The following is a 21,973-nucleotide window of genomic DNA, read 5'->3' on the forward strand; positions in this document are numbered from 1 at the left end:
TCTACCTCCCACCGGGGCGACTAGTCATTGGGGTGGTTTTTTGACCTCACGGGATGGCTCCTGACGTCCTCCACCTCCAAACATAAATCCAGTACCTTTCTTCTTTTTCTCATCCCATCTGCTCTGGTCTCTGGCTGGTCTCCTCCGAAAGAATCTCTTCCCTGCGAAGGGACACCTGTAAGAGGTAGTTGGTAGATTGGGAAACTTTTTCTTCTCGTCTCCAGCTTTCTCCAGCAGTTCGTCTAGGACTGGACCAAACAGGTATTCCCCTTCGCATGGGATAGAGCACAGACGGGATCTGGATTGAAGGTCACCCGGCCAACATTTCAGCCATAGGGCCCTGCGTGCTGCGTTTGATAGTCCGGCCGCCCTAGCCGCCATTCTTGCCGAATCCGCAGACGCGTCCGCGAGAAAGGCAGCGGCATTCTGAATTGTTGGCAGGAATTTCAACATAGAATCTCTGGAAACACCGCCTTCCAACTTAGACCCTAGCTGATCCAGCCAGACCATCATCGATCTGGCTGCACATGTCGCGGCTACAGCAGGTCTCAGGGCACCCGCCGACATCTCCCATGTCCCTTTAAGGAATGAGTCAGCCTTCTTATCGAGAGGATCCTTTAGGGAAGCCATGTCGTCGAAGGGGATAGATGATTTTTTAGACGCCTTAGACACCGCTGCGTCCAATTTCGGCGCCTTATCCCATGTATTCACCATGGGGTCCTCAAAGGGATATCTGCGTTTAAAGGCAGGTGGAAAAGAGCCTTTCTTCTCTGTTTTTTTCCATTCCCTTTTGATGAGGTTCTGGACCTTGTCATTGAGCGGAAAAGACCTACGTTTTTTAGGGTCTAGACCGCCAAACATTAGGTCCTGTGCTGAGAGTTCTGGCCTTTCATCAGCCACCCCCATGGTGGATCTAACTGATTTAATTAGTTTGTCCATTTGGTCCAATGGGAAACAGAACCGGTTAGACTCCTCTTCCAAAGAGGACGCTGAGGAGACAGAGGCGTCTGACTCATTCTCCCTACTAGGGCCAGCGGACGAATCCGAATCTGAGGCGCTAGGCTCCCTTCTTCTTTTGGAAGGCTCCCGGGACAGGGATTTCAGGGAATCTTTCACCTCCTTCCTGATAATCTCCCTAAGGTTTGACGTGAAATCAGGAGACTCTTCCGCCACCTATGGGAGCGGAGAAAAAGGCTATGTAATTTATCTGGCGCTACCGCTATCAGTGTTCCCATCAATTTATTTCCTACCGTCTGCCGTAAACACGACTGACAAAGTCTCTTAGGGTAGGCGTCTGGCAAAGGGCAAGCGCATAGCGCGCACTCCTTGTTTTTTGTTTTACCAGCGCTTTTTTTCCCCTACGGAAATAAACATAGGAAAAGACTGCATCAGGGTACATTCACGAAGATCTCTTACCCAGGCAGTAGCGGTAGGTACCGGATTACTGGGGGGTCGGTCCAGATCCTTCTGTTTAGATCTGCGACTGGTCTGGTTACTGCGTCCGCGGGTCTTCAGCTGGGGGTTCGCATGGGATCCGTCCTGCTCCTGCTCCAGCAGACCGACGGCAGCTTCCGGCTCATCCATAGCTGCAGATGGGCTCACAAGCAGTGCTGCAGCATTCTGTTTGGCTATAAATAGCCCTTCCCCCGGATCCGGAATCAGTGCAGGTGTGTGGCCAAATCCACCCCCCCGACTTGCAGGTGACTGCTCCACCCCTCCCTGCACCCAAACGCTCCCCCCCCCGCCCCCGCCGCATGCAGGACAGCGGCGTTTTTAGAAAAAAAACGGCCGGCGTTTGACTTCCGTTTTTGGCCCCGCCCCCTGCGAGTCACTTCCGGTTTCGGGCAGAACGCTCAGAAACGTGCCCGGAAGCCGGGGAACGGTGCCGCCAGACCACTCAGCCGCCCCCCCGCTACGCCACCGCCGCTCCCGCGGCCGCAGCCCAGCGGTGACTGCGGCAGAGGCCGGCATCCGACCCCCAGCTCCGGTCCCGAATCGAAAGGAGCACACAGGACGCCGCGCCGCACCGCACCGACGGGGATCAGAGTGGGGAAGACCGAGGCCCAGGGGGGAGAGCGGACCCCGGGGGGGGGACATACTCACCTGCTGACCACTGGGGATGGACCTCCTCCGGACGTCGCTCCACACTGCACCGCTCACTGTCGTGGAGTCCTACCCGGACCCACCGTGGCGCTTCCAGGGACCCGCACTGCCCGAGGTAGGAGACCCCCTCGCTACCTGGGTCGGACAGCCGGCCTGGGTATTGATAGGAGAAACGAAGTCGTATCTGCAGGGAATCCTGTCCTCCAGGAACAGGAAACCAACTGATGCGTGGGAGAGGTGCCGCCCTTATGTATCTGTAGGTTTCCTGTTCCTGAAGGGCGGATCCCCTCTCTCCGTAGTGCTGTCATGGACGACCGATAAAAACTCATTACCAAGGAGGCTCCATATAAAGCCAAGGTTGGGTTATATCTACGTCTAGCCATCATTTTGCATAAAATTATGCACAAGGGGAGCTGCTAGACATCTGTTCTCCTTCAGGGCCTGCAAGGTCACCAGCTTGAATCAAGGGGAGCTGCCCTGCCAGTGCAATGAGTGTAAGATCTTTTCAAGACATGGGAGAACCTCAAGAGGAGGAAAATAGGACAAGCATATAATATAGAAACTTTTGGGAACCTATATCATTTTAAAGATATTTTACCTAACAGGCATACAGGGAGGTAAGATCACACCTTTTGTTTATTCCCAGCAGCCTCCACCAAAGGGTGTGTCATTGCCTATACGGCTCTAGAATAGGGATCTGAACCCCAAGATATATGAACTGACCAGCTCATTTGGGAGATTGTCCAGTAAGGGGAGTTCTGAGCTACCATGGAAAGAGGGCCAATTTAGCCCAATCAACTCTCAAGCCAGAGAATATTCCAAATTTCTCCACGATATTGAATAGCAGTCAGGGAAGGACCCAAGTTGGTTTGATATACTAGTGTCTTCTGCGTAAACAGATTGTCCTCCCATCTGGGTACCAACAACAGATGAAATTTGACATATAGCAACCACTAAGGGTGGAATTGCCAGTACAGACAGGAAGGCAGGTAACCTTGTCTGGTACCTCTACCAACAGAAAATCTTCTAGATATATACAAGCTACCGGGGAGTCATACAATAGCTGAATCCCGGATAAACGTGGGCCCAATATTGACTCTCCTGGGGAGCCCCCAAAGATAAAGCCATTCACCAGAATTAACAGCCCTACAGGTATCCAGAGACACAGCATAACCCGAGTTTTGGTCTAAATAAACTGCAGCAAAATTTAGGGAAAGGAGGCAAATATTAAATCAGCAGGTTACCATTAACTCAGTGGACTTGGGCATGACCCTGTTCCACCACCATTACTGTGACTACTGCGACTCCTCCTACGAGCGTTCACCTATGTGATATCTGGTTATAGCAGAAGGGGGGCTGCATCACGCTCTGTTCTGACCACTTCTGTTGCTATTAGTAAAGTGACTGATTTAATGCACATGCAGGACTTATCCTCTTCCATGCACGAGAAGTTTTTCTATCTGGTCTCACTTGAGGGCAAGTGGCTTAGTTATATGTGAGCACTCCAGGTGTTGCTCCAAGTTTAGGCTGTCCTCCATTATTGGCTCTCCTTCATTATTGATTCTTTCCCTGGAATCCCTGATAACCATTTATTTAATTTTGCCTATTCTTTATTTTTCCTCTTCTTTCTGTGATTATAGCTTTATTATTTCTTTAATTTTTTCTTTCATGTTGTAGACAGGCAGCAAGATGGCGTCTGCTGCCGTCGAGTCTAAGATGGAGTGATGTGTCACCGAGGTACCAGGCCTCAGTGATATAACACCTGCAAATGTCTCCACCAGTGCTGAGAGGTTTTAGTTAGTGGAGCAGCATGGGTCCAGGATTCAGGAATGACTGGTAAGTGATGGGCGGAACCGGTCATTCCTATCAATGAATCCATCAGGTGCAGCTGGGTTAAAAAGACAGCTGAGCTGGTGATAACTGTCTGTGTGTAGAGGTGTAGACATCTCTGAGGCCTGGTGTCTGTGGAAGCTCGAGAGACCTCCTACTTCTGGTCAGTGGATATAAAGTCTACACACCTCCTGTTAAAATACTAGGTTTTTGTCATCAAGAAAAATTATTTCAAAACTTTCTCCATCTTTAATGTCATCCATAATCTGTACAAATCAATATAGAAACAAACTGAACACATTTTGAGGAGGGAAATAAAACTAAAATATGGTTGCATTAGTGTGAGCACCCTCTTATAAATGCGGATGTGTTTGTGTTCAGAATTAGCCAATCACATTTACACTCATGTTAAATAGCAGTCAACGCACGGTCGCCGTCATTTACAAGGATTCGCATTAACCCCATATACATTTTGGCTGTACTAAGAACATTTTCATGACATGTTCTTTGTTGCATTTTACAACAAAACTAAGGTCCATAAACAGCTGACAACACAGCAAAGGGATCTCGTTGTGGAAAGTTATCAGTCAAAGAGAGGATACACAAAATATAAGTTAGCATTAGATCTACCATGGATCGCTTTGAAGACATCATCAAGAAGTGGCTGAAATTTGTCAAAACGGTGAAATTACATAGAACTCGAAATTCTTCAAAAATTGCTGAAAACCATATCAGACATTTGGTCTGGGAGGCTGCCAAGAGGCCAACAGCGACACTAATAGAACTGCAGGAATTTTTGGCCAGTACTAGTTGTGTACTGCATGTGACAATCGTCCGTATTTTTCATATGTTCAGCATTTGGGCCAGGGGGAGAAGATGAAAGCTTTTTATTAAAAAAGGAAAATATGCAAACCTGGCTATGTTCTGCCAAAGCCTATACCACATCTATGAAAAGCATGTAGATCGTTTTATCGTTTATTGAGTCCAAGGTTGATGTTTTTGGCCATAATTTCAAAAGGTGCAAAGCCAGCACTTCACATCACAAAAAATACATCATCCCCACAGTGAGGCATAGGGGAGGCAGCATTTTGCTATGAGGCTGTTCTGCAGCAATCTCTGATATCCCTCACCCCCTCCCTCCTTTTTCTTATCACACAGATTTCCAGTAAGGGAAACAAGAGCTGACAGTCTCCTAGACTTAGACAATAGACTAATACATGGAGAAAATTGGATGTGGCCAAATAGTGAACCAGCCTAATTAACATGCAAGAACTTCTTTTAGGACAAAAACCGTAAGGATGTCTTTTTGTGTGTAGACAAGAATTCTAGTTTGGACAGGTAATTGAGATGTAGAATAGACCCGAGAACTATTTTCAAAGAGTTAGACAACAATAGGGTACACAGGTTTACACTTAAATAACAAAGTGGAAGGGTCTATGTTCCCAGAAAATGTATTTTGAATTTAAAGGGAACTTGTCACCCCCAAAATGGAAGGTGAGCTAAGCCAACCGGCATCAGGGGCTTATCTACAGCATTCTGTAATGCTGTAGATAAGCCCCCAATGTATCCTGAAAGATGAGAAAAAGAGGTTAGATTATACTCACCCAGGGGCGCTCCCCGCTGTGGTCCGGTCCGATGGGTATCGCGCCTGGGCCTCTCTGACCTTTCCCGATGCCTGCGCACTGCAGTACTTTGCTCTGCCCTCAACAGGGCAGGCAAAGTACGCCTGCGCCGGAGCTGCGGCATGAAGACAAGAAGAGGACGTGATCGTAAGAAGATGGGAGGCCCTGGACCGGACCGCGACTCCCACCGCAGCGGGACCGCCCCTGGGTGAGTATAATCTAACCTCTTTTTCTCATCTTTCAGGTTACATCGGGGGCTTATCTACAGCATTCCAGAATGCTGTAGATAAGTCCCTGATGCCAGTGGGCTTAGCTCACCTTCCATTTTGGGGGTGACAGGTTCCCTTTAAGTGACACCGTGGTTTCCTTCAGGGGTTATATTTACAATAGCTAACCTAGACTCCATGTCTCCAAAAGAAAATATGGAATATCAGAGTTTGTATAAATCCGATACTGATGAGACATACATTTTCAGCGCCAGAACTAGGGAAAAAGAAGCATATTTTCTCATAACTGTAACCCCTGCCTATAGGCCACAAATTGATAATGGGCAAGTCACTGACAGCAGCCATGCCATGTTTGATGTCTGGTTAACCATAAAATCAAAATAAAAAATATGGCGGCAATCTCGAACTGCGATCATCTGGAGAGGAGTTATCGCATAAGTTGGAATTTTCATAAAATCCTGAAAGGCTGAGGACATTACATAATCTGACTCACGTAAGGTCATCATAGGGGATGTCGGTGTAACACAGGTGCTCATAAAAGATCAAGGCAAATTATGATCTTGGCTCTTGTAGAGAGATACATGTCGTATATGTGCAGCGCCCCAGAGTCCTGGTCGTTGCAGTACTGTGGCTAAGCCACTAAGGGGAGCTATGGTACGTCCGATGGCACTGAAGGAGTTCATCTGACCAGGTATCACAGACACCAATACATTTCACAGCCGGGCCACCAGGGGGAGCTAAGGGTTCTATTCACTAGGCCACTCCCCACCATTGAGGGTAAACTGGGGGTCAGGCAGGAAGTTAGACAGAAAGCTGACTGGGTTGGAACCAGGCAACACCTTGTGGCAGAGGGTGTTGCAGGAGAAGATTCGGTAGGGTCCCTGTCAGGGGTGGGATCCTGACAGAGGCTTGGCAACTTGAGCGAACGTAACGGGACCGTGCCTGCTCAGTATAGCGGCGGTACCCAAGAAGGGACTGGAAGCGAGATAGATTGTGCTGAGTGAGAAACGAGATCAAAGCAACAAGGAGAATACCAGTAGGAGTCGTGCTGTAAGACCGAGGCAACATCCTACTGAGGCGCACAACCGGCGGCCGGAACGCCGAGGGAGTATTACAACATTCAGCTTCAAGCAATACTCTAAACTACGGCAGGACAGTCAGTCTAAGGCGGGCTGTCTCACCTAAATCACCTATGCAGTCTTGGGGGGCAACTTGTGGAGAGGGGCGACTCTAGGGTCCCGGAAGAGCTCCGAGCCTACCAGTCATACGGGTGCCGTTCCAACCGTAACATCAGGGAGGGACGGAGGATTGGCAGAACATCATCTAATCGAGTTGTGAGGGAACTTAAGAAACGGACACAACAGTTGTGGGGACTTTCCGTAAGCACAGCAGGGAAGGACCACAACACATAGCGCTAGCAGGAAGGCGCAGATTTCCACCTGTTAAGAGAACTCTGGAGGTGCCATTGGACCGGCCGGACTTGCGCAGCCTGGTTATCCGGATTCCGGACTGAGGACCCATAGATCTTCAGTAAAGAGGTAAAGAGACTGCAACCTGGTGTCCTCGTTATTTACTGCACCGCACCACTACAGCCTCACCACCACCATCATCTACCTACATCTATTACTGTACGCCCCTCAGCAGGGTCACGGACCGGGTCTAGCCACCGTGACGACCCCAGAGCAGAGACTCAGTGGCCCGGTACCGGGTACCCCTCGGCCCTGCGGCAGTGGGGGCGCTACAAATTGGCGTCATGAACAGGATTTACTTAAGCCTGAAGAATCAGGTCGTGTGCCTTGGAACTGTGATTTATTGTGCTTAGAACTGTACTTTATTGCAAAGACTGTGCTGTGCCACTTGCCGCCAAAATCCGCCGCCATTACAGCGCTGAGGAGAACGCAGGAGAAGAAGAGGGGCGTGGAGTGGGCGTAGGCAAGCTGGAGAGCGCGAAAGACAATGGCCGCCCAGTCTAAATATTTCTGCACTGTGAGGACGTGTCCGTCAGCAGCGGAGATCCGCCTCCTGATCCTCAATGGAGGGCAGAGATCGAGAAAACGACACCGCCCACGAAGGAGAGAGCGGGAAAAAGACCAGGAAGTGACCCACGTGGAGGACGCCATGGCCAGCAGCTCCGAACCTGACAGTGGGGTTGAAGTGGAAGTTTCCCCCAACTACCCGGATGAGCACAGCAGCCCGTTCTCCGTGGACAGCACCGAACTCCTGCGAGTTGAGATGGAGAGCTTGCTCGACCAGCTCCTTCAGCTGAACATGAAGGCCCAGGCTCCGCACCAGGCAGCGCCGGAAGAAGGTCCTCAGGCGCCGGATCCTGCACCGTTACTGGAGCGACTGCTGAGATCCTCGCTGACACCGCCAGAGGAACCCGCCGTGGAGGAGGAACCTGCATCGGCTGGTGAGTCCGCCGACCCCGTCCCGCTGGCCGAGGGTTTGCTGGTGGGTCCAGTAGCAGCACCACCTCTCCCGGGAACCCATAAACTCCAACGCCTGCTACCATGGGAGGAAGCCACGGGCATGGAACACCGTATGCGAGCCCCAATCGCCCCCACTTCCCTGCTGTGTGAGGTCCACGCGGAGCGCACAGTGTGCCGCTGGGTGAACCCCGGATCCAATCTTATGGGGTTCCCCGGGGTGGAGACCCAGGAGGGAGAGATGGTGCAGGCCCTAAGCTGGGAAGAATATCAGGTCCAGCTAGAGCAGCAGTGGAAGGAAAAGGAAAAAAAGTACCAGGCCGGGCTGGAGGCCTACCATCGGAAAGACTTGGCGGTCAAGGACCGGGCCCGCAAAGACCCCACTGCTCACCAGGCCCTGCGCAGGCAGGGCATCATCACCACCTTCAAGCTCCGTGGGGGCTGGGGCTTTATCAAAGAACCGGGTCTGTATGCGGAGGTGTTTGTGAACCGGAGGGATGTTGAGTCGCACCTCAGGGAGGGCCACCCAGGCCGGGATCTCTATCCGGGGGATGAAGTCTCATACACCAGGCACTTTGGGGAAAAAGGGTGGTTTGCCCTGAATGTCCGCAAGGAGCCAACCCCTGCGATGCCTCCGATTAGGGTGCCAGTGAAGCTAACCCCTGTAGCAAAGGTGTCCCCTTGCGGTCAGCCCGTGGTCGTTGCCAGGACCACCGAAGACACCCCCACGTGCACTATGGTCAAGACCACGACATGCAGCATTGTCACCTCCACCACCCTCGTGGCCAAGGAGGCACCTCTCTCGGTGGGTGGTGCCCGTGCTGCTGCGGAGCTGAAGACTGTGGGTACACAGACCCCCAGATGGGACGACAGACCCCCTTATGCAGTACCAGGCGGCTCGCAATACCCAAAGGGGTTGCCTCCGCCGGTGCTGCCTCCTGGGTGGTTTGAGTAAATGTCTCAGTATTCTGCACATGTAAATAGTTCGTTAACTGTTTGTTTGATTCCTGATTTTGCTAGACCCGTCCAGGGTTAACTCTTAAAGGGATCCCTTTGTTGACCCGGGATCCCTATAGTTTTGTTTACTTTTTCTAAGTTTTGCACAAGTTTCCAGAACTGCCGCAATCATGAACAGTGCATGATACAAACTGCTTGTAAATAGTTTGCACCTTCTTAAAGGTGCTCCCTACTGGTTTTACTTAACAAGAGACTCTTTGTGAAGTTACCGCACCGGAGCCTTTGCTGAGTACGGACTGGTAGCTTGAGAAGATATGCTACCTCATAGAGACTTGGTCACCTTTTAAAGGGGACGTTCACTTGTTGCATTTAAAGAATGGTATTGCTTTAAGACAGAAAGTAATAATGTCTTGACAAAAGAAAATGATGAAGATGCTTATATGAAGAAGTTATGTGTATTTAACAAGTTAATTGTGAGAAATGTTTAATAATGATGATAGAAACCTGGGGACAGACAGTGAACCCGTACGGGGTTAGTTAGTGAGTCCTCTTAGGAGCCATATAGAGATGGCTCATTGATCCATAACTGAAAGTAATGTTATGTTCTATACTGTGTATAGTAGTTGAAAAGGCAGTAGGCCCGGGCTGAACGGGGCGGTCCTGTAACAGAAAGGAGAGGCAGAAGGTCTGGTGCCGTTAGGACAGGCGGTCCTGCAGATTTAAAGAAGGAGAATGAAAAGTTAAAATTGCCTTATAATGTGATTATAAGAAGGTCTTTAGTGGATTCAGAGTGTACATCCTTAAAGGCAATGTTAAATTATTGTTCGAGCATTTGTACTAAGTAGAATACCCGGTTGGGTAAGAAAAGTTACTTATAGCATGTTGCTATGATATCTAACCATGTTTGTAACGTTCAAGTGTCCTCACCTCCCATAAAGGGAAGCTCTGTTTAAGTATACTTATTGTTATTGCACTCAACAAAATTGTATGTCTTTTTGCTAACCTGTATTGTTGTTTTCTTCCCAGTCCAGGAGTACTGGATTTAACCGGGGGGGGAGTGCAGCGCCCCAGAGTCCTGGTCGTTGCAGTACTGTGGCTCCGCCACTAAGGGGAGCTATGGTACGTCCGATGGCACTGAAGGAGTTCATCTGACCAGGTATCACAGACACCAATACATTTCACAGCCGGGCCACCAGGGGGAGCTAAGGGTTCTATTCACTAGGCCACTCCCCACCATTGAGGGTAAACTGGGGGTCAGGCAGGAAGTTAGACAGAAAGCTGACTGGGTTGGAACCAGGCAACACCTTGTGGCAGAGGGTGTTGCAGGAGAAGATTCGGTAGGGTCCCTGTCAGGGGTGGGATCCTGACAGAGGCTTGGCAACTTGAGCGAACGTAACGGGACCGTGCCTGCTCAGTATAGCGGCGGTACCCAAGAAGGGACTGGAAGCGAGATAGATTGTGCTGAGTGAGAAACGAGATCAAAGCAACAAGGAGAATACCAGTAGGAGTCGTGCTGTAAGACCGAGGCAACATCCTACTGAGGCGCACAACCGGCGTCCGGAACGCCGAGGGAGTATTACAACATTCAGCTTCAAGCAATACTCTAAACTACGGCAGGACAGTCAGTCTAAGGCGGGCTGTCTCACCTAAATCACCTATGCAGTCTTGGGGGGCAACTTGTGGAGAGGGGCGACTCTAGGGTCCCGGAAGAGCTCCGAGCCTACCCGTCATACGGGTGCCGTTCCAACTGTAACATCAGGGAGGGACGGAGGATTAGCAGAACATCATCTAATCGAGTTGTGAGGGAACTTAAGAAACGGACACAACAGTTGTGGGGACTTTCCGTAAGCACAGCAGGGAAGGACCACAACACATAGCGCTAGCAGGAAGGCGCAGATTTCCACCTGTTAAGAGAACTCTGGAGGTGCCATTGGACCGGCCGGACTTGCGCAGCCTGGTTATCCGGATTCCGGACTGAGGACCCATAGATCTTCAGTAAAAAGGTAAAGAGACTGCAACCTGGTGTCCTCGTTATTTACTGCACCGCACCACTACAGCCTCACCACCACCATCATCTACCTACATCTATTACTGTACGCCACTCAGCAGGGTCACGGACCGGGTCTAGCCACCGTGACGACCCCAGAGCAGAGACTCAGTGGCCCGGTACCGGGTACCCCTCGGCCCTGCGGCAGTGGGGGCGCTACAAATGCATGAATCCCGTTCACTGAACGGCCCCAAATGAAATGCTCTCCTTCTGCTAAGTTGACTTGTCTCTGCAAGCAGCATAGTAAGTTCTTTTGTTAATCCCTTTTATTTTCTGTAACTCTATATTATGTATTGTTTTGTCCTCCTTGTAAAATCTTTTGTATATTTTTCATAAACACTGCCTCGCTTTGGATTAAATATAAAATGTAATAGCTCTGTTTCTTTTGTTCTGTAAACTGCACCTCAAAGTCATAAGCTACCTACAAGGCCTCCAGTCAGTCTTTACTAATCAACTGGTGGTGACGATGAGTAGTCTGCGGTTGGGTATATACATATATTCCTTGCTAGGAAATCGGAGGTGTATATACCATACACTCACTGTTAATTTCCGGATAACCGGCCTAGTAGTGGCGACAGCCTGCGTCCTCCCCATTTAATCATCTGCCAATCGTGTAATTGTCTGTACGATAGGGAGCAGCAGAGAGCTGTTCGACACAAAGATCACAGCGGGTGGTTCTGCTTGACCTTCCCGGGCTGCGATATTCTTGACAGGAAGTAATTGTGAACAGCTGCAAATATCAGTCAATTTTGTATCACAATCTTCAGGCCTCCGCTAAAAGCTGAAGATGAAAAGGAATTTCTCCTTTCAGCACAACAACTCGAATCCAGTAGAAAGTCTGTGGTTTACCTGAAGTGGGCACTGTAAATAGGAGATCAGACAGATGTGGAGCTACTGCAAGGAGGCGCAAAGATCGCCAACTCTAGATGAACCGCTCTGATAGACTCCAATCTGAAAAGACTGAATGCTTCCAAAGGGGACTTCAGCAAAGTATTCGTTTAAGGTCACATTCACACATTCAATATTCGGTCAGTATTTTACATCAGTATTTGTAAGTCAAAGTTAGGAGTGGAACAATCAGAGGAAAAGTATAATAGAAACACGTCACCACTTCTTCATTTTTCACCCACTCCTGGTTTTGGCTTCCAAATAAAATACTGACCAAATACTGCTAGTGTGAACTTGGCCTTAGAGTTATCTTCAACATCATCAAGGCATCATCTCATACTTTCTGCTACACAGGGTCAATTTGTGTCTTGTATCTAGATCAAGGATGTGTGATGCGGTTCTATTACCTATCAATACTACTCCACTTTGGATAACTTTGGTTATCTTCTCCTAATGCTTGCCTACTTTTTGGTTATTTCAAATTGGCATCCCACCGAACAATCTATGACTCTTCTCTAGATAAACAGCATTTCGTGTCCTTTCTGCAACTCTCGAAAATGTTTCTGATTCTATAGTCATCTCCTTTTGAATCTATGTCTCATTGCATTTCCACCATTAGAAACTTTTCACTTATTGGGTGATCAAAACCTGACACACCCATAAGATCTATGAAGGATTTCTCTAGATCAAGGTTGACGTACATTGCTTCAGCAATTTACATATCTAGCTTTATCTCAAAACTGTAGCGTTTTCCTCTAGTTTTTCTAGAGTAGGACTATTATCTCTGGGGCTTTGGTGTTAGATGTATAAGGTATTCTGCTTCTATCGTCAATTCACAAGTTATCTAACCAATACTTATGGAAATTTAAGTTATAATATGAATTAATATCCATGGACTTTACTCTCTAAGTTTCTATTGTTTTCCATGGCCTCAAAGCTTGAATATTTTTCAAAATGGCGCCTCGGATGTCCTGGTTTCTTAAGCTGTAGATTAAAGGGTTAACCAAGGGAGTCACCAGAGTGTAGAGAACTGACAGACCTTTGTTCAGATTTATGGAATTATCTCTTGGTGGGAAGATATAAATAGATGACAATGTCCCGTAGTACATACAGACAATGATCAGGTGGGAGCTGCAGGTAGAGAAGGTTTTATGTCTTCCGGTGCTGGATGGAATCTTGAGAATGGCCCGAATGATTAAAATGTAGGTGACCACGATAAATGTGAATGGTGACAAAAGGACAGAAAATGCCACCATAGTGGTGGCCATCTCTACAGAAGACGTACTGGAGCAGGACAGTCGTAGAAGTGGAGCGATATCGCAGTAGAAGTGGTTGATGATGTTGAGGCTGCAAAATTCCAATTTGCTTAAGAAAATGTATACAAAGAAGGACATTGTGAAGCCCAAAAACCAACAGGAGGTGACCATCTGCAGTTGAAGTCTGAGGGTCATAATGGTGGCGTAGTGTAATGGTCTAGAGATGGCCACATGTCGATCAAAGGACATGGCCGCCAGCAACAAGCACTGGGCAGTGGTTGGAACGCCCAATAGATAAAACTGAGAGAGACACCGGGCCACCGATACCTTTCCTCCTTCCACCAGAACTAGCCATAACATACTGGGCACAATGTTAGTGGTGAACAAGATTTCTGACAAGGACAACTGGCTGAGAAAGATGTACATCGGGGAGTGAAGGCTCTCAGTGACCCCAACCAGGACAATCACCAGGACATTTGCAGTCATAGCCATGATGTGGATCATCAAAAAAAGAGTAAAAACTGCAATCCTGAAGTTGTGGAGATTTCCGAATCCCAAGAGAAAAAATTCTGTGATCGTTGTTTGATTTTTCTTATCCATTCCCTAGACGGCAGAACATAAGAGAGTATAAGGCCAAAGACATAAAAGCAGTCAAAAAATTAGATGTATTGGTCAGTTATCAACCACTATGCCCTCCTCATCTCACAAAGCTCTGAACTGGATTCAGATGTAAGGCAGCAGGAGCTTCTGCCCTGGTCTGCAGTAGGAGCTTCTCCCCCACTGCTTGGTCTGCAGAAGGAGCTTCTCCCCCACTGCTTGGTCTGCAGAAGGAGCTTCATCCCCACTGCTTGGTCTGCAACAGGAGCTACTTCCCCACTGATTTTTCTGCAGAAGGAGCTTCTCCCCCGCTTGTTGGTCTGCAGCAGGAGCTTCTCTCCCACCACTCTGTCTGGAGCAGGAGACCAATCACACAAGCACCTGTTCACAAGCACCCGCAGCCCAAAACAGAAGATATCAGGATGAAAGTAACATCAATGTGATATTTCCAGAAAACTGCTGATGTCCACAGTGCCCACCATAATAACCGCAACATCCACAGTGTCCCCATTACATTACAGTGCTACTATGCAGTAATAATGCCCCAATGCTCCAGCTCCAATCATTGTAATATATCCTAGTGATCCTGTAGAAGTCTCTTACCTGATCCCACTCTGATTGGGGGGTGTTACGATGGTACACTCAGATATAAGGACCACCATATAACATGGGCGAACAGTGTACATAGATTTCTGCAGGTCCCTTATTATAGACCTATAGAACACAGATCCATTATGTGGTCTTGTGAATGAGCGTAAATAATATCTGGCCTTTAGATTCCTCCACGAGCCGTGAGCGGCTGCATTAGATCCTTGATCAGATCTGTCCACATCTGGATGGGGGATATCAGTCACACAGTGAAAGACGATATCTGACTGTAGACCCCGCAGTGCATTCTCTGCCGTGATCGGAGATGATGGTGCCAAGATATTCAGGATTTAATTATCCACAATAAGCCATTTAATATCCTGACGTGAGACTCTCCCGGGAGCTTCCTCCAACCTCATTAATGTCAGGAGGCTCGTTAGAGGTTTTCTCCAGTTTTTGCAGATACTAATTATCCCTCGACCTCTAGAGAGAAAGACGGCAGCCATAGATCATCAATACCAACAATTATGTCAAAATTTGCCCCAAAATATTGACCAGTAGAATTAACTTCTTAATGACAATTGGCTATTGTTTTGCTTTCATGCCTCTCCTCTTTGTAGCAGCCATAACTTTTTTAATTTTTCTCAATGATATGGCTGAATGAGGTTTTGTTTTGTGCAGGACAAATTGTATTATTTTTAAGTGTTGTTTTGAGGTACATATACAATTAATTACCAAGAAATTTATATAATTGTTTTTTGTTTATGACACAAATGTACACTGCTCAAATAAATAAAGGGAACAAATATAACTCCAAGTAAATGAAACTTCTGTGAAATGCAACTGTCCACTTAGGATGCAACACTGATTGACAATTAATTTCACATGCTGCTGTGCAAATGGAATAGACAACAGATGGAAATTATTGGCAATTATCAAGACCCCCTCAATAAAGGAGTGGTTCTGCAGGTGGGGACCACAGACCACATCTCAGTACCAATGCTTTCTGGCTGATGTTTTGGTCACTTTTGAATGTTGGTTGTGCTTTCACACTCATGGTAGCATGAGACGGACTCTACAACCCACACAAGTGGCTCAGGTAGTGCAGCTCATCCAGGATAGCACATCAATGTGTGCTGTGGCAAGAAGGTTTGCTGTGTCTGTCAGCGTAGTGTCCAGAGGCTGGAGGTGCTACCAGGAGACACGCCAGTACACTAGGAGATGTGGAGGGGGCCGTAGGAGGGCAACAACCCAGCAGCAGGACCGCTACATCAGCCTTTGTTCAAGGAAGAACAGGAGCACTACCAGAGCCCTGCAAAATGACCTCCAGCAGGCCACAAATGTGCATGTGTCTGCACAAACGGTTAGAAACCGACTCCATGAGGATGGTCTGAGTGCCTGACATCCACAGATGGGGGTTGTGCTCAAAGGCCAACACCGTGCAGGATGCTTGGCATTTGCCACAGAACACCAGGATTGGCAAATTCGCCACTGGCACCCTGTGCTCTTCACAGATGAAAGCAGGTTCACACTGAGCACATGTGACAGATATGAAAGAGTCTGGAGATGCCGTGGAGAGTGATCTGCTGCCTGCAACATCCATCAGCATGACCGGTTTGGCAGTGGGTCAGTAATGGTGTGGGGTGGCTGTTGTGAATTCTGTTGTGGGTTCTGCTCTTGGGCTCCCTCCGGTGGTTATAAGTGGTAGTGCTGCTGTTTGTCCTTCACAGCAGTCATCAGGTGCGTCCACTTTGGACGGGGCTATTTAGTCTGGCTTCACCCTTTTGTGAGTGCCAGTTGTTCATTGTTTCTGGAGGATTCACATCCCTTCCTGGTCGCTCCTGCTTGCAGTTCATTTCTTCAAGATAAGTTCTGCTTGTTTTTCTGCCCACATGTTGTGGGCCTCATTGTTCAGTGCATTGCATGTTTTTTCTTGTCCAGCTTTATCTGTGTAAGGATTTATGCAGCCGAGCTGGAATCTCTGGAGAGGCAGATTTACCCTCCATGTCTTTAGTTAGATGTGGAGTTTTTTGTATTATCTGTGGTGGACATTTCCTAGTATTTTAATACTGACCGCATAGTTCTCTGTCCTATCTTTTCTATCTAGCTAGATTGGCCTCCTTTGCTAAATTCTGTTTTCAGCCTGTGTATGTTTTTTCCTCTCCTCTCACAGTCAATATTTGTGGGGGCTGCCTATCCTTTGGGAATTTTCTCTGAGGCAAGATAGTTTTCCCTTTTCTATCTATAGGGTTAATTAGTCCTCCGGCTGTGTCGAGGTGTCTAGGATTGGTGGGTGCATCCCACAGCTACTTCTAGTTGCGGAGTTAGGTCCGGGGTCTGCGGTCAGTACAGTTGCCACATTCTCCAGAGTGCGTCTCATGCCGCTCCTAGGCCACCAGATCATAACAGTACAACTGGCCGACAATGAGTTAACCGCATCTCAAAAGAAGGGAAAGAAAGTGCTGAGCCATTTTTTTTCTGTACTCTGTTGTGTTTTTTTCCCCTCTTAACCTCTGGGTGGCTCAGGAGTTAGGTGCTGACATGGATGTTCAGGGACTTGCTTCTCGTGTGGATCAACTTGCTGCTAGAGTACAGGGTATTTCTGATTATATCGTGCAGACTCCTGTTTTAGAGCCTAGAATTCCTATCCCTGATCTGTTTTTTGGGGACAGGTCCAAATTTTTGAGCTTTAAAAATAATTGTAAACAGTTTTTTGCTCTGAAGCCCTGTTCCTCTGGTGATCCCATCCAGCAGGTAAAAATTGTCATGTCTCTGTTGCGTGGCGACCCTCAGGATTGGGCATTTTCCCTGGAATCTGGGAATCCGGCCTTGCTTAATGTAGACACCTTTTTTCAGGCGCTTGGGTTATTGTATGATGAACCTAATTCTGTGGATCATGCTGAGAAAACCTTGTTGGTCCTGTGTCAGGGTCAAGAAGCGGCAGAATCGTATTGCCAGAAATTTAGAAAATGGTCTGTGCTTACTAAGTGGAATGAGGATGCTTTGGCGGCAATTTTCAGAAAGGGTCTTTCTGAATCTGTTAAAGATGTTATGGTGGGGTTCCCCACGCCTGCAGGTCTGAGTGATTCTATGTCTCAGGCCATTCAAATTGATCGGCGCTTGCGTGAGCGCAGAGTTGTGCAGACTATGGCGTTGTCTTCCGAGCGGAGTCCTGAGCCTATGCAGTGTGATAGGATTGTGTCTAGAGCTGAACGCCAAGGATTCAGACGTCAGAATAGGTTGTGCTTTTACTGCGGCGATTCTGCTCATGTTATTTCTGATTGCCCTAAGCGTGCCAAGAGAATCGCTAATTCCGTTACCATCAGTACTGTGCAACCTAAATTTCTGTTATCTGTGACCCTGATCTGCTCATTATCGTCATTTTCTGTCATGACATTTGTGGATTTAGGCGCCGCTTTAAATTTAATGGACTTACAATTTGCCAGACGTTGTGGTTTTCCCTTACAGCCTTTGCAGAGTCCTATCCCTTTGAGGGGCATTGATGCTACACCATTGGCTAAAAATAAACCTCAGTTTTGGACACAGTTAACCATGTGCATGGCGCCAGCCCATCAAGAAGATTGTCGTTTCCTGGTGTTGCATAATTTGCATGATGCTATTGTGCTGGGGTTTCCATGGTTACAGGTACATAATCCGGTGTTGGATTGGAAATCTATGTCTGTGACTAGTTGGGGTTGTCAGGGGGTTCATGATGACGTTCCTCTGATGTCAATTTCCTCCTTCCCCTCTTCTGAAATTCCTGAGTTTCTGTCAGATTTCCAGGATGTTTTCGATGAGCCCAAGTCCAGTTCCCTTCCACCGCATAGGGACTGTGATTGTGCTATTGACTTGATTCCAGGCTGTAAGTTCCCTAAGGGCCGACTTTTCAACCTGTCTGTGCCTGAACATGCCGCCATGCGGAGTTATGTTAAGGAGTCTTTGGAGAAGGGGCATATTCGGCCATCTTCTTCTTCATTGGGAGCAGGTTTTTTTTTTGTTGCCAAGAAGGATGGCTCCTTGAGACCCTGTATTGATTATCGCCTCTTGAATAAGATCACGGTCAAATTCCAATACCCTTTGCCTTTGCTTTCTGATTTGTTTGCCAGGATTAAGGGGGCTAGTTGGTTTACTAAGATTGACCTTCGAGGGGCATATAATCTTGTTCGTATTAAGCAGGGTGACGAATGGAAAACTGCGTTTAATACGCCCGAGGGCCATTTTGAATATCTTGTGATGCCATTCGGACTCTCTAATGCCCCATCTGTGTTTCAGTCCTTCATGCATGATATTTTTCGGAATTATCTTGATAAATTCATGATTGTATATTTGGATGATATTTTGATTTTTTCAGATGATTGGGAGTCTCATGTGAAACAAGTCAGGATGGTATTTCAGGTCCTTCGTGATAATGCCTTGTTTGTGAAGGGATCTAAGTGCCTCTTTGGAGTACAGAAGGTTTCTTTTTTGGGCTTCATTTTTTCTCCATCATCTATAGAAATGGATCCGGTTAAGGTTCAGGCCATTCATGATTGGATCCAGCCCACATCCGTGAAGAGCCTTCAGAAATTTTTGGGCTTTGCTAATTTTTATCGCCGTTTCATTGCCAACTTCTCCAGTGTGGTTAAACCCCTGACCGATTTGATGAGGAAGGGCGCTGATGTAACGAATTGGTTCTCTGAGGCTGTTTCTGCCTTTCAGGAGCTTAAGCGCCGATTTACTTCTGCCCCTGTGTTGCGTCAGCCGGATGTTTCTCTTCCTTTTCAGGTTGAGGTTGACACTTCTGAGATTGGGGCAGGGGCCGTTTTGTCTCAGAGGAATTCTGATGGTTCCTTGATGAAACCGTGTGCCTTCTTTTCCCGAAAGTTTTCGCCTGCGGAACGCAATTATGATGTCGGCAATCGTGAGTTGTTGGCTATGAAGTGGGCATTTGAGGAGTGGCGACATTGGCTTGAGGGGGCCAAGCACCGTATTGTGGTCTTTACCGATCATAAGAATCTGATTTACCTCGAGTCTGCCAAACGGCTGAATCCTAGACAGGCCCGATGGTCCCTGTTTTTCTCCCGTTTTGATTTTGTTGTCTCGTATCTTCCGGGCTCTAAGAATGTTAAGGCTGATGCCCTCTCTAGGAGTTTTTTGCCTGATTCCCCTGGGGTTCGTGAGCCGGTTGGTATTCTGAAGGAGGGGGTGATTCTTTCTGCCATCTCCCCTGATTTGCGACGGGTTCTTCAGGAGTTTCAGGCTTATAAACCTGATCGCTGCCCAGCGGGGAAACTGTTTGTTCCTGACAGAAGGACTAGTAAAGTGATTTCTGAGGTTCACTGTTCTGTGTTGGCTGGCCATCCTGGGATTTTTGGTACCAGAGATTTGGTTAGTAGGTCCTTTTGGTGGCCTTCTTTGTCACGGGATGTGCGTTCTTTTGTGCAGTCCTGTGGGACTTGTGCGCGGGCCAAACCTTGCTGCTCCCGCGCCAGTGGGTTGCTTTTGCCTTTGCCGGTCCCTGAGAGCCCTTGGACGCATATTTCTATGGATTTTATTTCGGATCTTCCTGTTTCCCAGAGGATGTCGGTTATCTGGGTGGTCTGTGACCGGTTTTCTAAGATGGTTCATTTGGTACCTTTGCCTAAATTGCCTTCCTCTTCTGACTTGGTTCCGTTGTTTTTTCAGCATGTGGTTCGTTTGCATGGCATTTCGGAGAATATTGTGTCCGATAGAGGTTCCCAGTTTGTTTCTAGGTTTTGGCGGTCCTTTTGTGCTAAGCTGGGCATTGATTTGTCTTTTTCTTCCGCATTTCATCCTCAGACAAACGGCCAAACCGAGCGAACTAACCAGACTTTGGAAACTTATTTGAGATGCTTTGTGTCTGCCGATCAGGATGATTGGGTGGCTTTCTTGCCATTGGCTGAGTTTGCCCTTAATAATCGGGCTAGTTCTGCTACCTTGGTTTCACCCTTCTTTTGTAATTCTGGGTTTCATCCTCGTTTTTCTTCAGGGCAGGCTGAGTCTTCTGATTGTCCTGGGGTGGACTCTGTGGTTGACAGGTTGCAGCAAATTTGGGCTCATGTTGTGGACAATTTGGTGTTGTCTCAGGAGGAGGCTCAGCGTTTTGCCAACCGTCGTCGGCGTGTGGGTTCCCGGCTTCAGTTTGGGGATTTGGTCTGGTTGTCTTCCCGTCATGTTCCTATGAAGGTTTCTTCCCCGAAGTTCAAGCCTCGGTTTATTGGTCCTTATAGGATTTCTGAGATTATCAATCCAGTGTCTTTTCGTTTGGCCCTTCCAGCCTCTTTTTCCATCCATAATGTTTTTCATAGATCTTTGTTGCGGAAATATGTGGTGCCCGTGGTTCCCTCTGTTGATCCTCCTGCCCCGGTGTTGATTGATGGGGAGTTGGAGTATGTTGTGGAGAAGATCTTGGATTCTCGTTTTTCAAGACGGAGGCTTCAGTATCTTGTCAAGTGGAAGGGTTATGGCCAGGAGGATAATTCTTGGGTTGTTGCCTCCGATGTTCATGCTGACGATTTGGTTCGTGCCTTCCATTTGGCTCGTCCTGATCGGCCTGGGGGCTCTGGTGAGGGTTCGGTGACCCCTCCTCAAGGGGGGGGTACTGTTGTGAATTCTGTTGTGGGTTCTGCTCTTGGGCTCCCTCCGGTGGTTATAAGTGGTAGTGCTGCTGTTTGTCCTTCACAGCAGTCATCAGGTGCATCCACTTTGGACAGGGCTATTTAGTCTGGCTTCACCCTTTTGTGAGTGCCAGTTGTTCATTGTTTCTGGAGGATTCACATACCTTCCTGGTCGCTCCTGCTTGCAGTTCATTTCTTCAAGATAAGTTCTGCTTGTTTTTCTGCCCACATGTTGTGGGCCTCATTGTTCAGTGCATTGTATGTTTTTTCTTGTCCAGCTTTATCTGTGTAAGGATTTATGCAGCCGAGCTGGAATCTCTGGAGAGGCAGATTTACCCTCCATGTCTTTAGTTAGATGTGGAGTTTTTTGTATTATCTGTGGTGGACATTTCCTAGTATTTTAATACTGACCGCATAGTTCTCTGTCCTATCTTTTCTATCTAGCTAGATTGGCCTCCTTTGCTAAATTCTGTTTTCAGCCTGTGTATGTTTTTTCCTCTCCTCTCACAGTCAATATTTGTGGGAGGCTGCCTATCCTTTGGGAATTTTCTCTGAGGCAAGATAGTTTTCCCTTTTCTATCTATAGGGTTAATTAGTCCTCCAGCTGTGTCGAGGTGTCTAGGTTTGGTGGGTGCATCCCACGGCTACTTCTAGTTGCGGAGTTAGGTCCGGGGTCTGCGGTCAGTACAGTTGCCACATTCTCCAGAGTGCGTCTCATGCCGCTCCTAGGCCACCAGATCATAACAGGTGGCATTTTTTTGAAGGGCCGCACAGCCCTCCATGTGCTCGCCAGAGGTAGTCTGACAGTCATTACG

General features: G+C 47.8%; 1 protein-coding gene across 1 annotated transcript; it reads right to left on the reverse strand.

The window, feature by feature from the left end:
- Positions 1–13,005: 13,005 nt before the first annotated feature.
- Positions 13,006–13,848, reverse strand: LOC143774772 (olfactory receptor 6X1-like). Its single transcript, XM_077262533.1, has one exon. The coding sequence runs from the start codon at positions 13,846–13,848 to the stop codon at positions 13,006–13,008; it is 843 nt and encodes a 280-aa protein (XP_077118648.1).
- Positions 13,849–21,973: the final 8,125 nt, after the last annotated feature.

The sequence above is a fragment of the Ranitomeya variabilis genome, chromosome 5 (assembly GCF_051348905.1).
Source record: "Ranitomeya variabilis isolate aRanVar5 chromosome 5, aRanVar5.hap1, whole genome shotgun sequence".
NCBI classification, from domain to species: Eukaryota; Metazoa; Chordata; class Amphibia; order Anura; family Dendrobatidae; genus Ranitomeya; species Ranitomeya variabilis.

Excerpts from the sequence above, each read along its gene's own strand:
- LOC143774772 (XM_077262533.1), bottom strand. The coding sequence starts at position 13,848 with ATGGCTATGACTGCAAATGTCCTGGTGATTGTCCTGGTTGGGGTCACT.